This window comes from Coturnix japonica, chromosome 4 (assembly GCF_001577835.2).
Source record: "Coturnix japonica isolate 7356 chromosome 4, Coturnix japonica 2.1, whole genome shotgun sequence".
NCBI classification, from domain to species: domain Eukaryota; kingdom Metazoa; phylum Chordata; class Aves; order Galliformes; family Phasianidae; genus Coturnix; species Coturnix japonica.
Window position 1 is genome coordinate 10624441 of NC_029519.1, and position 13899 is coordinate 10638339.

The window sequence follows — 13899 nt, forward strand, 5'->3', positions numbered from 1 at the left end:
GAATAATTTAGCAGCCATCTCTCATTCAGCAAACACTGCCGGTGAGCTGTGTGAAGATGATTTTTATTAACTGGACGGCTGGATGCAATTTTCCAGCAAACCCTGTGTGCAAACAAATTGTAGCTGACTGCTGGGTAAGTGCCAGTGCTTATGACTGTCTCCTGGTACGGAGAGATTAGATGCCCACATCCTGTTACACCATCTCCTCTGCTTGTGAATTATTTCCCAAGCCCACGAGTAACTTTGCTGGTGAACAATCATGGCTTCAGATTGGAGGGAGTGTTTTCAGCAAGACGCATGTTTGTGATGTTGTTTTGTTCCCTGGGAACATGAACAAGATCACGCCGCCCAGCCTGCTCTGTAAAAGCCATTGCGGATGCTGCTGATGGGGCTCATGGGATCTGATCAAGAAAAACATTTCTGAGCCCTTTTGTTTTTGATCCATTTGTCCATTTCCGCTTCATTCCAGCACCAGGGTGACCGTGTCACTAGGCAAGAGTGGCATCAGTTCTCATCGGCCCCTCTGTTGTCATCTGCCATGAGAAGCTGTGGTCGTATAAGGGCCATGCTGGATCTGCAATAGAAGTAAAGCTGGGCAGATGCCACCAGCCAGCAAGAGGCTGAGCTGGTTCCAAGAAGATTTTGGGACTGTACTATGTCTCTTGCATTCTGCTTGTTGCTTGCAACCCACTAGAAGTCCATGCAGATGACTGCTGGTAGGGATGGGAGATCCTCCTGGTCACTGTCCTCACTACAGACAAATGTGACAGAGGGTTTGAACTCCTCCTGAGCCTGCAATTGTGCAGTGCCAGACTAGGTGCATGCTGGGAGGTATGAGGGATGTGAATCCTGCAGTGGGCAGGTAAGAAAAACTCTGAATTTGTTGGACAGGTGCCTGGAACATTAGGCTGTTATTGGAAACATGAGGCTTTTATGGTAAGTAATAGTAATGCTATTGGGCGTTTTCCTTAAATAGTCTGCCATGCTCCATATGCTGACAGCTAATGCAGAGGGAAAAGGTGTGTGCAAGCTGTTTTATAAGGATGCAGGAGTCCTGGTGCCTCAAGCTCTGAAATGCCCACTGTTACCCTGCTCTGTCCTCCCAGTGATGTGGAACACGTGTCTTCCATAGATAAAAAAAGCAGCATGCCTGCAATGCCAGCGGGACTCCCAGTTCAACTCTCCTAATCCCAAAAGACCCAAATGCTCAGTCCTTCCATGGACATACCATGGTCACTGTGGAAAGACAGAGTTCTAGTCTGAGGTCCCCCTCTGTTTCTCCCTGTGTAAGAAATGACCCTTTTGGCTCTTGCAGCATGGAATCCCATGGCAACAGTTCCCCAGCCAGGGAAAGCCATTTCTCATTTAAGAAGCATCCAGGACAGAACAGGCAGAGCTTTGAGATGTATAGAAATATCACCCTCTCCTGAATGCCAAAGGAAGATCAAGAGCATCCCCAGAGCTAGAACCAGCAAGAAGAACTACAGCAACTGGGCCACCTTTCCTCGAAATAGCCTGTGGGGCAGGATTAGCATCATTCCTCCTGAGGAATCCCAAATGTTGTTTTTGCGTTATTTCTTTTCCAATATCCAGCGTGTTGTTATGTTCTTCACCACCCTCCCTTTGAGATGCTGCCTCACATACAGGGCTATAGGCAGCATCTCGTCACTTCCACTGCTCTGAAGTTACTCCCAAGCAATGAGCTATTTCCATGCGCACATTGTGCAGTTGTCCGTGGAAGCTGGGCTGCCAGAGTCTGACACAGCCATCAATAGCCCTGTGCTTATAGGAAGCAGGAAAACACCTTTGAACTCCCTGAAAATCAGATGGAACTAGAGAGCCACGAAGGGACAAACCATGAATATTGGGCTAAAAATATATTTTTCCCTGTTGCCATCTCCCACCTTCCACCCCATCCTCCTCCTCCTCCCCATCCTCCTCCTCCTGTCGCCCTGGAAACCAGAGGCCATGATGCCTCGCCCCGGGTGACAGCCCCATGACAAAGGCAGCTTTCACGGTGCGGGCGGGATGGGGCCGTCCCCGTAGCCCCTTCCTCCCCACACAATGCCTGGGGTGGCCCGCTATGCTGGGGGACACTTGGTGGCAGCCAGCCTCCGCGGGTTCTGCCGTCCTCCTCCTCTTTCACAGGTCAAGGGACAGGGTTCAGCGGCTCCTCCAGGCCATGGGGCGGAGGTGGGTGAAGAAGAGGGCAAAGGCTCATTCTTGTCTCTGTTGCAGGGTGGAGAGCAGGTCAGCCGTCCTCAAAACATCTCGCACACCCTGGTGGGTCCCCAAGTGTCACTCAGCCTGAAGGAAGTTGTCCATCAAAGCCGGGGAGGCTGTGGGAATACCTGCAGGGCAGGAGGTAGGGACTGCATCAGCAAAGCAAGCTTCTGACCCCATTGCTTTTCTCCCAGCTGGGACCACCAGCCACAAGGAACATGCTGATGCAAGCCTGGAGACCATTTCCTAGAATCAGAGAATTATAGAATCATTAAGGCTAGAAAAGTCCTCTATGATCACCAAGTCCAACTGCCAACCCATCCCCACCATGCACACTAACCATAGCCCTCAGCACCACATCGCCATGTTTCGTGAACACCTCCGGGGACAGTGACTCCACCACCTCCCTGGGCAGCCTGTGCCACTGCCTGACCACTCTTCCTGAGAAGCTGTTTTTCCCAATGTCCAACATACAGCAGGATAAATGTTGGAATCTGGAATACTTTTTTTAGGGAAAAACCTGAACTGCAGCCAAAGTTTGGTCTAGCAAAGATAAGCACCTCATTTTGTAGGCAGAAAGACCACTGAGGCAGGCAGGATTTCCCAAAAATATGGGGCACACAAGAAGAACTGCACAGCAAATGGATCAGAGATTTATATGGTGCAGGAAAACATATCAACCAGTCTGTCCTTAATTACATCTCCTTTATGTGCATGCAGAAGAGAGGCCCCTGTGCTACCCACAGTTTTGCAAGGAAAGAGGTTGAGGATTTGCCATGGGAGAATTTGCTGTTGCTCAGGGTTGGCAGCATCATCCAGGCTGGGATCTCATGGGGTGCTCTGGGGGCTCCTCTCCTTCCACCTCCCCCTGCTCCGTCCTCTCCTCTGCCTTCTCCTGGGAGTGCTTTCTGGGAAGCTGGTGATAGAGGAAGGAGCCGCTGCGGCTGCAGGCAGGGAGTGCTGCTCGCACCCACCCTGCAGCTTCTTCCTGCCTCGCTGAGCTCCATTTTCCTGTGGCCGAGCCCAAGCCCTTCTTGTCCACCACCATGCAGCACCTAAAAATAACTCCCCTATGCAGGTCTGGATAGAGTTCAGCCCTGTGAAAATGAAATGCAGGGGTGGCATGCTATGGAGCAAGTGGAATTTCTCCCATTGCTTCCTTCTCTCAAAAGAACACCCTTGGCTGGAGCAGTGGTGGACCTGGAGCTAACAGTTTTCCATAGGAGTGAAATGTTGGTCTTGTTGCATGATGGCCTGCACTCTGTTGGGATGATGAGAGGTTAGGCTGGATGGGACCCTGAGTAACCTGATCTGGTGGTTAGCAGCCCTAGGGCAGGGGGGTTGGAACTAGTCAGTCTTTGAAGTCCCTTCCAAACCAAACCATGCTATGATTCTGTGATTCAATGATTCTTTGATCTGAGATCCCAAAGGCAATCAAGCCCCTGCTTCCACCAGGTTTTGCTGCAGGGATTCTTGCCAGTTGAGCTATGGTGTAGCACAGAAAACATTTGAGGGCTCTTCCTTGCAGAACCATTGCCTTCATTTCCTTTGGCTTTATCTCATCATGGAGTTGCCTGTCCTCCAACCTCAAAAAAGAAGGTCTTCCCCTTTCTTCACAGCCTCAGGCAGCCAGTGTGCCCACCTTCACGAAGGGCAGTGGCCAGAGGGGCTGTCAGAAGCTCTTGCACATCCCGTATCCTGTTGCTCTGCCTCCTGCTCTCCCTGTAGCCAAGGCATCCTGTTTGCAGGGTGTGCAGGCAGGGGCTTGTGCTCCCTCGCTCTGCCTTTCCCCTCCTGGCTGAGGGCAGGAGGCAGTCAGTGTCCTGGGAAAAGCAAAACTTGAAAGTAAAGCTGAGCTTTTCATTGTCAGGAGGATTTTTTTCCCCCCCTTTTTGATGCGTTTCCTCTGGGTCGTTTCCTTTTCATTCAAACGGGAGTTAAAAATATGCTTCCGCTGACATCACTCACTGTCCCTTTTCGGAAGAGCTTTGCGCTAGTCTCCCAAACACCCCAGGGCTTTGCATTCCTCCACGGCCATGAGAAACATGCCTGGAATGAGCAGCTGGGGCAGCTGGTGGGGGTGGGAAGGACGAGTCAGGGAAATGAGACTCTGGGGTTTTCTGTGTGCATGGTTAATGGGGTCTGGTGGCACTGCCGTTCACATAGGGGACATTCAGCCTCATTGGCTACCCAGCAGGTGAGGGCAGCTTGGGAAGGTCCAGATCTCATCCCATCTCCAGCTGGGGGTCTAGTGGAAAAGGGAGTGAAAGGTGGTGTGCTGCCACATGGAATGTTTGTTGATCCATGGATGATGTTAGCAAATCTGCTGGGGAATCCCACTGGAGTTCTGAACCCAGGCTATCCCATGCAAGTACCATGGGATCCTGAGAAGCTTTGTCCCCTTGGGCCCCATTGCAGCCCCACCAGCCATCAGAACAGATTTCAGCCAAATATGGTCCAAGTGAGGTGGTGACAATTCCGTCCATCTACCTTATGGTGGAGGGACCTTGTGGAAGGCTGCAGCTGGGTGCAAGAGGTCAATGCCTCAGAGGCACATGGAGGGTTGAGCAGAGGGGTTGCTTGAAAAATCAAAACCTTCACTGCAGACCCAGCTGCAACTCCATGGGAGAGAAGATGGAACGTTTCCCTTTCTGGTTCCCACTGGGAATAGCAGGGAGGCTCAAGCATTTTTTCCTCACACGCTGAGAAGTCCCAGTGATTCCAGAGGAAGGCTTCTGGCCTGGAGTCCAGATGTTTATACAGCTGTGGCTTTGTGCTGGGTGGCCCTGAACTTCCACAAAGTATTTGGCACAGGGTCAGAGGTTATATGCAGCCATGCTTTGCCTGCTGGCCTGGGTGGGGAGCAAGGGAAGTTGCTGGCCTGGCCTCTGATGGACGAAGTTGCTGAGAAAGGGTTTTTCTTGCAGTTTTCCCAGCTGAATGAGCACTAAGTTAGTGAGAGACTAACAATCCTGAAATCCCTGAGCAAAGGGGCAGCTCTTCCCCTGTCCTCACTGCTCCTGGAGATTTAGGAGATGCAGCGACATCCTAAAACTGCAGGCTGTGGGCTCTGCATCCCACATGGGATCTCTGTTACCCTCTGAAACTTGAGTGGGTAGAAGATCTGTGCCTATTCTGTGCAGTCATGTTCATCCTTGACAGCCTCGCTGAGACCTGAAATCTGGGTGCTGTTCTGAGATCCAGGCTGTCCCAAATCCCCGGAGTCAGGGGCCGAGGCCAGCAAGAGGCTTTCCAGCCAGGGAAAGACAAATAGGGCAATTGCTCCCTCTTGTGACTCAGCTTACAAATGCAGCAGAATTGATGGGAAGGATGGGATTGGCGGCACAGTTTCCACCAAGTCCAACAGAGCTCAGGCAGTGATCCAGCAGCAAAGTCTATTTTTATTGGGTCAGCTGTAGCTAAGTCCAATAGAAGAACTGCAAAAGCTGTGTAGGACAAGAGCTCTCCGAGCCTGTGGACCACCCTCCTGCTCTGCACTTTCAACAGGAGTTTCACTCAATTTGAGGTTTTCAACCCAACCATTCTATGACTCTATGATTCAGTGAATAGCCAAGAGTATCCCTGAGTGCTGGTGGGAGACTGGGGTGTCCTGATGCAAGCCAGCAATCAGGGACAGATGAAGGGTGGAAAACTAAAGCAGTAGCATCTGGGTCATTGCAAAAGGGCAGAGTTAGAAGGAAATGCTCTGCCGCTGTTGTCTTCTTTGGAACAAATCTTTCCTGACTCCTGGGCAAGAAAATGGTGATTTGAGATGTTTTTCTATGTCCCATAGGGATGTAGGAACCACAGCACTGCAGCTGGGAATACAGTCAGTGCCCATTCTCCATCCAGACCCCCAAAACCCTTCCCATCTTCCCATTCTGCTCACCCTCTCCCCAGAGGATGCCCAGCCTCCCCTTGTCTCAGAAGGATGCAACACCTTGGCTCCAGATCCACCTGCCTACCTATGCAGGACGCCCTCCTTCTGTGCATGAACAGAAAACAGCTCAGCAAGGACAAACTGAGCCTGGAGGAGGCATCAGATGTTCAGGGGATGCCCCAGCAGATGAAACTGCACCTTCATTTCAGACTTCACTGCCTCCTTTCTCCTGCTGTGGCATGAAAGAGGCCATTATTTGACACTGGCTGCATCCATCCATCTCCAGGTTGGTCCTGGGAATGGACTTGACCGACAACGAGCCTCTTTGGCTTTGCTTTAGGACTACCCATTAATGGGAAAGCAGCATATAAAAGGCTTGGAGGTGCCCAGGAGCTCTGTGGGAGGAACCAGCGTCAATCTGTTGTGTTATAGATCCTGCAGTTCCCTCTTTGAACATAAACACAAAAATTAAAACCATTTATGAGAAAAGTCACTTGTCGGTAATTTATAGCTCTTGGCTCTGCAGCAGAGGAGTTCAGGGCTGTGGCAGGAGGGGATGTTGCTCTCTGTCCCTTCCTATAGTATTTTAATTTGGGAAGACATCACTATTTATATAGGTGCCCAAATTTCCACCATTTAAGCTATTCAGAAGGAACCCTCCTCCCAGAATGGTTTGCAAAGTTAATTTAGAAGTCATTTGGGTCTGTGTGGTTTGCAGCTTGCTGAAGCATCATTTATCCCTTAGTCTCACCAGCCTGGGACACTTGGCTTCAGCTCTGTGCCTGTGCCAAAGTCCCCATGTGAAGCCAGCTGTCCCCACACCCTGAGTGCTACAGCTGTGACACATGAATGGTTGTAATCCTTTTGATAGGGCTTCTCTGTCTGTACCTTGAAGGTCCATGAAGCATTCAGAGGGTACACCAAGTGAATGTCCCCCAAGTGTCTTCTGGACAACTAGAGCATCAATTCCTCTTTCTAATCCTAAGGCCCATTTTGAGGCTGGGGAGCAATGGTATATATATATATATATATGTATACATGTGGAGTTAATATCCAGAAACATTGGCCTCTTTGGAAACTACTTTGTCTTTTAGCAGGAGCAAACCAGAAAGCTCAAAAGCAGGTATTCAAACATCAGATTTTCTTTTTCTTCCCTTTCCTATTCTCTCTTTCCTTTCCTTGCAGAAAACAACGTGTTTTCTCCTAGGAAAGAAAAGGAAAAACAGAAAACAATACACTATCTCCTAGGACATATTGTACCCTGCCAAACTGAGTACAGAAACCATCACCCTCAGCAGTGATGGGTGTCCCATGAGAGAGGTGCCACAGAGAAGCAGCAAAGCAGAAAAACCAGAGGTGTCACAGTATGGGGGAACGTGGCATGCCTCATGCATCACAGTCTGGGATGTCATGGCTCTCATTGAGATAAATGGGGAGGCAGCCCCAGGAGAACCTTGGAGTCACTTCTACTTAGCAGCCTGCAGGGACTGGCCTCAGACAGGTGAGCAGGAGACAAACAGCTCCATGGTGATTGCAATCTTTATGGAAGGGTCCCACCCCTTAACCTGGCTGTGCAGACACAGCACATGCCTGGGGACAGTGCTGTATGTCACTGGGTGAATATCCTGGATAGCACACCACACACAACATGCAGGGCATAAGTGGTTTGCTAAGGGCATGGCAGATAGGGACATCCACTTGGTGTACCCTCTGAATGCTTCATTGACCTTCTAGGTACACACAGTGTTACCCATCAGAGTGAAAATCAAGTCAGAGAAGGGAAAGAGGATGGGCAAGGTGAAAGGACAGGGTGCATGGAGGGATTATATGCAGGATTGGTTCTCCGACTTGCTATCAAGCAAAATGCACGTGCAGAGAGGGAGAGGAAGTGTTGAGGCATAAAGAAAACACAATGAAGAGGGATGGGGCTTTTAACTGAAAATGAAGTGCTCAGGGAAACATCTTGACAAAGGGATGTGTCAGGCCATGCAAGATTTCCCAGGGAAATGCTGGAGATCCCACAGGGGAAGGAGGGGTGCCACTCAAAACAGATTAGAGAAAGTGCTATCATTGCAGCAAGCCATCCAGCTCAGTGTAGGGGTGAAGAAATATGGGTCCTTCCAGCCCAGTCATCGCTGCTTCCAACTGGGGCGGGCTTCCATTCATACAGCTTCGTCACTATTTTAGGTGGCAAAAGACCGGTCTCTTTCATCTTTATGCCAAGCTCAGAGACTCTCCACAGAGAAGAACTGAACCTGAGAGCTGCCTACCCCCAGAGAGATCATTTCATGAACATGAAGGAAATGAAGCCCAGCCTGGTGGAGGAAGGTAAGGAGATGTTATTCCCCAACCCTCTGGGGTATGGAACTGTCCAGATCCCACCAAAGCCTGGACCAGAGCTGCATTTAAGGCTTGCATTTCTATGTGTCTCCTTTGATTCAACTAATTGGCCAGCAAGCTGCAGGGAGACCAAAGTGCTGTGTTAAAAGGAGAGATGAAATAGGAGCACAGAATAAATCATGAGCCAATTTCCAGCATTTTCTTGGCTGAAATGGAATGGTTAATCATTTTGATGGTAAAATTAACATAATTACTCTACCCACCAGCCCAAGCCAGGCTGAGCAGTGAGAAAAACAGGCTGCTGTTTCACAGGGAGATGTTTATGGAAGTGTTTGAAGGAGTCATGGGATTTGAGTCTGGGAAGAGACCGCCTTGGCCATGTGGAGCCACAATTGCTGTGCTTATCCTGAGCATCCCATCTGCTCAGTACAGTTGTTTCCTAGGAGCCACACAAGCCAGGTTTCTCATGAAATATTTTCCCCCTTTCACATACAAGATTTGTGAAGAGATGACTGAAACCAGAAGAAATTTGAAAAACCCTCATGGATCCCATATGTACTTTAGAGCAGTAGTCATGATTTTTGGGAAATGAGGTGTTTGTAGGACATTGATTTGAGCCAGGAAAGCTCCCATTGTGCAACGCTTTGGCTTTTCAATAGGATTCATCTTGAGATCCATGGCTAGAAATTGATACACTTCTTACCCAAGTGCCCTGAGGTGGTGGTTTCTAATGAAATTTTGATCCAAGATCTTTTATCTTCCTAAATCTCTTATTTCAGCATGTCTCCCACAAGCAGCTAATCTGAGTAAGACCTTCATAAAGGGTACAGTCTTTGAGATCAAGCAGTGGAAGACCAAATCACCAACTCTTGGTCTCATCTCCCTTTCCAAGCAGAGATGTTGTATGGCAAATGAAGGAGATCATAATCCCTTCAGTTGGTATATAGACACTACAGAGCAATAACAGGTAATAAAGAAGGAAAATTAGCTCACCCCTTCTAACAACCAGTGACAGCTCAAGAGAAGTGTGGTCTCTATTCAGAGATACTGCTCTGCTCTCCCTTGACTCACTTGACCACTAGTTCAGGCTGTTACCTGGCAATTCCACTGCAGATGTCAAGACATTGTTTACATTGGTTTCAAGCAGCTACAAGACGACTCTGTGGGGCAGTGAAGCTGTAGTCTGCCTTACCTATTGACTCTATAGCCTTGTTTCTCTGATCCACCTATAATGTCTGAAATAAATTCTTATTTCATTTTTTTGGGAAAAAAAAAAATTATCAGTAAAACAAAAGCCTTTTAATGACAATGTGAGTTAATGTAGTAACAGAGCCTCCAGCTACTAGAGTTTCCTATGAGGTTATTGATTGTAGAACACTTGTATATTGTGTTAACATCACTTATAAGGAGGACAATCCTTGTTTACTTGTGTTGTTAACACTGGAAGACTCCAGGGCCTTCCCACACACATTCATTTGCATATTCCAATGAAAAGTAATAAAATATTAATATAGTAAAAGGAATGGGGGATAGAAGGAGGCCTTGGACTGCTCCTCTGATTGACTGAGTGTGTGAGCCACACGTTCTTCAGCAGAAGAGCAAGGGAGGACTGCGGGCAGAGAGTACACCCAAGTTTTGGTCACCTAGTCCTTGTGATTGAAGATACATACAGCATTGCTCAGCATCTCACCTCCCTGTTCTTCACTAAGGTGGCCCCATTTCACACCCATTGCAACATATTCATCAGCAGGAAGGTCAGGGGGGCTCCTGGGCTGATATCAAACTGTGCCAATACACAGATCCAGTGGTTGTGTAGGATGGACCATCAGCTTTTATTTCCTCGGTGAGGAGCAGAAACACCCCGGACACAATGAGCTGAAGCCATGGGCTAATCAGGATGTATAGCCAGCCACAGAGCCCATGAATATTTAACGAGCCCTGTTAAAGGATTTTTTAGAAGTGCTCTCCCCACGGACAAGACAATGACTTCTTTGTTTATAATCTTTCCCCCTTTCCTGTTGCCACTAATCACTAACTCTCTGCTCCTTAATGGCACCTTTGAGGATGACTTATTTATTTATTTGCTCCAGCCCAGAGTAAAAAAACACCAGCATAGGTGGTCACAGCTGTGGGGTCTTGCTATACCTCTGCCCAGGCTGAATCAAGTAGCAGAGGGGAAAAGATTGGGATGAGCACAGTAGAGATCTGACAAGATAACCCAAGCCATGAATAGATGCTTTAAATTTATATGTGATACCTGCAAGGAAGGACTGGCAATGCTGAGCACTGGTGCTGGCCTACCAGTCTCCTCTCTCCCTCCCTGGGCTAGAAAAACCCTCCTCTCCCCTCTTTCCTCCCTCTCTCCAGCACCCATATCCTGTGGGCAAAAGGCTCTGTCTGTCTCCAGAACCCCCCTCTCCACACACACTACAGGGCTTAGGCTCTCAGCATCTCTTCCCAAGACCATTCTCCTTCTTCAGAGCTTCACCAGCAAAGGGAGGGAGCAGCCACGTCCACGGGGACCCCATGGGAGGAGCGAGCGACTCATCATGTTAATGTCAATGCTAATGTTAATGGAACACCAGCGCATCCCGCATCCCGTTTCGCTCAGCCAGCCTCTTGTTGACATGACCTACTTTGCTAGAGCCGCACTCATGCACTTAGTGCTGCCCGTGTGTTACGTCCTTGACCACATCCTTCTTCATTTTTGCTGAGCTCCCTCTGAGACAGAAAACCATGACCTGTCCATCACTGTGGTGCAATACCCCAAGGAGGATTTGAGTTAAGTTTTGATGCTCTGAGTTTCACTGTGACATAAAACCTGGACCTGGGAACCAGATGAAGGGTCAGATCCTGCACTAGGCAGAGGAGACTCATTGTACCTCTATTTCTGATGCAGAAACAAAGATGACCACATCGATGTCACAGGTGACCCTAGATGGATACCTAATGGTAATGTTATATTGTTGGCCCTCTTCTGGAGGGTCTGAAGGTATCTCCTGTCCTGTACAATCTGGGATATTACTAACTGGGTGTAACAATTTATTTCAGAAGAAAATCTGGTTTTTGTCCTTTTCCTTCCTCCAGAAATGTAGGATGTCTTCCTTCATAGCAAAACCACAAAACTTTCTCTCCTTTCAGAGGAGAATGTTACACCTTTCATTCCACTTGTTCTTATATAATACAGATCAATTAGAAAAAAGCAGAGCAGGTCTCAGCCCCATGCCCCTTAGAGTTTGGTTCATGTCAGGGCTGCACAGGCTGCCGAGTGGCAGAGAACTCCCCTTCCTCCTTGCATTAATTTGCTCATGGCTCAGTTGCTGGCTTGTCCTCCAGGCCAACCCATAGTGCATTTTAAATGACTAGAGGCAGCAAGGTCTCTTTAACCTTCCTGAAGTTACACCAACCTTCCTTGTTCATTTCAGGTCCCAAACTTGAAATAGGAAGCTGCTTACAGAAGTCAAGAGATGGTGATACACGGACCTGCCACGCACCCAACCATAAAGACCTCCAAAAGCTAAGAAGCTCACTCATAACCCTTAGCCCTTGGTTGAGCTTACAGTGCCTTTCCCTGATCTCACAGATGTTTCCTCAAGGAGGTGAGGTTCAGAAGGGATGCAAGAGCTTCTTGCTGTACTGGAGTGAAAGGAAAGGCAGTGGCAGAAAACTAGCACTAATTGATCCTAAAAAAAGGAGTAGTAATCACAATCCAGTCAAAGAAAAAGATTTGCTTACCTATCCCAAGGATCAGAGCCAGCCAAACACTCCAAAGGAGAGATCCTCAGGTAGAGATCCTTACCCAGAGGCAGCCAGCCCTCAAATAAGGCTTAGGAAGGAGGGGAACCAGGTTCCACCCCTTCTGGTTGCATTGGTGAATTGCTTTCACCTGTGCTCCCAGAGCTGGCTGTGTTACTCTACCAGGTGCTCAATCATTGGTTCAGGCCATGACTTAGTAATTCCCATACATGGGGTCGAGTCCAAGGACATAACCTGACCTGGGGCTACCATGGCTGGATATCCAACCTGAACATCCCCTGGCACAACTTATGGCCATTTCCTGAAGAGAGCAAAGGCAGGAAGCACTCAAACCCAGCCTGGCATTTTTGTGTGTTTTGCCCTGAAGTCTGCAATCCCAACCCAAGGATGCTGAAGAAATGGCTGCACCTGAGCCCTTATTCCTGAGACCCTGCACCTGAGTGTGCGGATATGCATCTGTGCGTGTGTGCCATGCACAGAAACTTCTGCAGCAATGCTAATGGCATGGAGAAAAGCCATTAAAAGGAGGAAGAGTTGAGGTTACAGTATTGTGCTGAAAACTTTATTGCTGCCTGTAGAGACATCAGGTCTGTACTTCCAGGATTACTCAGTGCTTAGTGCCGAGTGCCTGCACATTAGTTTTGCCGGGAAGCCCATTTGGGGTTCTTCCAAAATGGAAAAATTAAAGGGCTTCCCTAATAAAAGTGCTCTCCTAAAAAAAATAAATAACTAATAATCCAAACCTACACCAAGCACCCAAATCAAGCAGCCAGTGTAGGGGAAAGACAATGCTCTGAAGCCAGAGAACAGTGCTGTCTAAGGCTGGCACTTGGGGGACATCTATATGTGCTCCCTTCCTCTGCTAGGTTCTCCCAGGACTCAGTTATGTGGATGAAGACACGGGTTTACACCAGAATTTGAGTTAGCAGCAAGTAAACTTGGGAAGTTGCTTGGGAAATTCTTCTCCCTATTTTTCCAACATAAGGAAACTTGTATTCTAAGAGGTGTGGTGACTTGTTCACAGCCTTGCTCTCCATCTGTTCCCTGTATTTAGAAGCCAGGCCTTTTGAATCCCAGTCTTACCTCCAGACTGTTGGGCCACTCTTTTCCCAGCAGCTGGTATGTGTCTGGGAACACAATTAGTGCCTGAAATAGATGCAGACTGGATGGTGTGGGAGCAATGGTTTGGGGAAGTGGCAGTATTTCTGCCCTAAGCCAGGTGGTGCGTCTCCTTGCTCCTCTTCTGGCACCTAACTCCTATCTGAAATCAATGAGAGTAAGGTGCCAAGATGCAAGTTAGACTCTATGTCTCTTTGTAACTGGTAGATATTATAACTTCTCATAGGCACTGACTGGAAACCAAGCTGAGCATGGACCAAAAGTTTTACAGTCCTCAGTAGATCCTTAATCTGCTCATGCTAACAGAGAAACCTTCAGGCCACGTCTTACATAGACTATTTGTCAGAGATTATTTGTCATTGCCAAAAAGTGGACTTGTCCACTGTTGCCACCCTGCCTTGCTCCAAAGAGCTGCCAGAACATTGTTTAAATCTCTGTACTTGAGGAAGAGCAATCTCTGTAATGCAGGCTTATTTTTGGATGTGCTTTGTCCACCCATGTGCAGCACTGCAACATGAGGCTGCAATGGGATGCTTTGGATCCAATGCACACACTGGCTTTCCCTTGCAGAATTGCAGAAT

The 13899-nt window shown here is 48.4% G+C and overlaps 1 protein-coding gene across 1 annotated transcript; it reads left to right on the forward strand.

The window, feature by feature from the left end:
• The first annotated feature begins 2015 nt into the window (after nt 1-2015).
• On the forward strand, nt 2016-12761 carry LOC107312754. The gene is made up of 4 exons (XM_015860430.2): nt 2016-2148; nt 2239-2365; nt 8291-8431; nt 11869-12761. The coding sequence occupies exons 1-4, from the start codon at nt 2065-2067 to the stop codon at nt 12435-12437; spliced, it is 921 nt and encodes a 306-aa protein (XP_015715916.1). The 5' UTR covers nt 2016-2064; the 3' UTR covers nt 12438-12761.
• The last annotated feature ends 1138 nt before the right edge of the window (nt 12762-13899 follow it).